This window comes from Parus major, chromosome 23 (assembly GCF_001522545.3).
Source record: "Parus major isolate Abel chromosome 23, Parus_major1.1, whole genome shotgun sequence".
NCBI classification, from domain to species: Eukaryota; Metazoa; Chordata; class Aves; order Passeriformes; family Paridae; genus Parus; species Parus major.
The window spans coordinates 1,376,225-1,379,058 of NC_031791.1; the positions used below are offsets into that span (position 1 = coordinate 1,376,225).

The following is a 2,834-nucleotide window of genomic DNA, read 5'->3' on the forward strand; positions in this document are numbered from 1 at the left end:
AGATCTCAGGTTAAAGCCTCCCTGCTTCCTTCCCCAGAGAGCTGCACTCCAATTCCAAACAGACACAGGCAGCAGGAGGGCAAAGGCAGAGGTTCTGCCTCACTGGTACATTTAGGACAGGCTGCTGCAGTCAGCTCTGAGCAGGTAAATCAGATGTTTCCCTTTGCTGCTCCTCACACAACACGTTTGAACACACAGAGAGAGAGAGACCAACATCAACCCTCCTGCACAGCCTGGGATTCTCCCACAGCAGCTGTTTGTGAAGAAGCTCTAAGAGACCACAGGGATGTGCTGCAGGTTGTACTTACTCTTCACAGGGGGTTTCCTGGGGTCGTAGGAGGAGAAGGTGCTACCTGAAGATGGGACCGAGTGGGCACTGCTGGTGCTGGGCCCATCGTAGGACTGCTCGTCACTCGCCCGAGCGTGGCTTTTGCTGGATGTGTACAGGACTGGTTTAATTCTGGAACAGACACAGGACAGGTGTTTCCATAAAGGATTCACCGTGGTTTGACACAATTCCAGACACAAGACAGCTTTTTAACAGCAGCAGGGCTGCTACAATGTGAAACCAGCGCTTTCCAGCAGGAAACAGGCGATTACAGTTACAAATTTCTCTGCAAAAGGAGCTCCCAGACACACAGTGTCCCTTCCTGAGCTTCAGGGGACACCTGAGCAGCAAGAGGAACACTCACTTGGTCTTCTCTGGCAGAAGAGGGCCTCCAGTTCCGAACTTCTCTTGTCTCCTCCGTACGTCCCGAGGGGGCTTCGCTGCAGAGTTCACAAATGCCATCTTGGCCACTCTCCCTGCAAGAGGCCAGAAACATCACTTACACCCAGCTGGCTATAAATGAGGCTTCTCACTGCTTGTCCTACTGCTGACAGTTCATCCACCTCTCCCCAGCCAATCCATTCCAAAGAAACAGTGACAGTCTCCTTCCTAAGGTCTGAACCCATTGCAATAAGAAATGAGACTGATCATGAAATAAGAAATAATAAATAATATACAAGAAATGAGACTCAGCAGTTCTCATTATGTTCACCTAAAAACCCAGGAATGTTTCCCCCCACCCTGATTCTCTTCCATGCCAGCATGGAGAACCACGTGGAACAGGAACTCATCACTGCTGTAAAATACTGAGCTGCTTCAACACCATCATGGATGAAAGCGAGCCACCACTAAACCACAAAACAAAGGCGAGCACACAGAGCTAAGCAACACCTAAACTGGACTGGTTTTAAACCCAAATGCCCTCCCTAAGCCCCACCTTTGGGTTTGTTGGCGTGGGCAGAGCCGATGTTGCGTGCCAGCATGAGCAGGCGCTGCTCGCGTGCGTCGTGCAGCCGCAGGTACATCTCCCGCCACGACTCGAACTCCTCGGGCTTCTCGTTCTTGAAGTCCCGCAGGCAGTGGTTGTGCCACAGCTGATCTGTGTCCTCCACCAGCACCTGAAACAAACCCACACAGAGCTGGGATCCCTCCTGACTCCTCCTGTTCCCTTTCCCTTGGCACCAGCTCAGTGCCACTGGAATTCCAGCAGGGCCTGTGTGCAGCAAAGCCAGAACTCTAATCTCCAGGAACAAAAGCCACATCTTGCAATGAGAAAATCTCAATTTGCTATTCTGCTGTTGCAGCTGAGGACAGCCCTGCACACCACATCCCTTCTCCCAGGCCAAGGCACTCACATGGTTGCATTCCTCGATGCGATACAGCTGCTCCGGGGTGCACCTCTCCAACACCGGCTCCAGCACGGAGAAAGGGACACCACCCACTTCATAGATTGCTAGAGAGAAGCAAGAAGAACAGGGTATTAATTATCCTCTCCTTCCTTGCCAAAGAAAGGCCTTGACACCTTGAAACACAGTGAAAGAACTGCAGCGTTGCACAACACCAGACAGGATGAGGGGAGGAGAAAGGAACCTCAGGCACCAATATTTCCAAGTTAAGAAATATCTGTGCAAGCTCCATTTGCACAATTTCCAGTGCTTGACAGCATTCTGGGTGCTGATCCCTGCAGCACCTGGAATTCCAGTGGGATTTATCCCATATTTGTTGTTGGAGTCTGGAATACAGAGTGTGTGCCCTTGTTTCTGATACTTAGTTATAAGATCCAGAAAAACACTGAATTTCATATCATATGAAATTCATGAGCGTGTTTTCATGGTGATACATGAAAACAAATGTTGAAGTTAGAGGAAAAAACCTAAAAGTGTGTGTAGATTAGAAAGTTTTTTAAATCACTGGGTGAAAAAGTTAGTTTAGAGAACAGGAGACAGGATGGAGGATTTAGGGTGTTGTCCCTTGTCCCTTCTTTCTTCTTCATGTTCTTCTCCTGGAGGTTTTTGGGTGATAGTGAGTGGTTGGATAGAAAATGTCACAGTGCATCACAGAGGTGATGGGTCATTGGGTCATTAAGAAAAATAATATATGTGTCTATTGTTAATTGGGTAAAAATAGTTATAAAGATAAAAGAACTGTGTATTTCAGGGCCATTCTGTGCATCAGGCATGAAGTGAGCCACAAGGCCTTGTTTGTACCATCAGAAGAAAGAAATGTGCCAAATTGCAAAGATTAACCTTGTAACCAGCTTAAAGAGACCTGTTAAGTTTTGTGATCACCTGTTAATAAACACAAGAAACAAGATTCTAACGAGCTGGGGAGTTTTCTTCCAATAATAAGGACTGAGATAAGTGGGACTCCCCACGAGGGAGGATCCCAGAGGAATTCAGCCCAAAGGAGGCTGAGAGACTGGGGAAAAGTTATATCCACAGAGAATTCAACCCAAAGGAGGCTGAGAGAGTAAAGTTATATCCACAGAGAATTCAACCCAAAGGAG

General features: G+C 47.9%; 1 protein-coding gene across 3 annotated transcripts in view; it reads right to left on the reverse strand.

Moving 5' to 3' along the window:
• The window catches only part of ELOA (elongin A), a 15,409-nt gene that overhangs the window by 3,529 nt on the left and 9,046 nt on the right, over positions 1-2,834 (reverse strand). For all 3 annotated transcript variants that reach the window (XM_015649239.1, XM_015649238.1, XM_019008878.2), the window contains 4 exons: positions 1,684-1,781; positions 1,266-1,446; positions 693-804; positions 309-460 (listed from right to left, as the gene is read on the reverse strand). In XM_015649239.1, the coding sequence (XP_015504725.1) occupies positions 309-460; positions 693-804; positions 1,266-1,446; positions 1,684-1,781 (543 nt within the window). The remainder of the gene's footprint in view (positions 1-308; positions 461-692; positions 805-1,265; positions 1,447-1,683; positions 1,782-2,834) is intronic.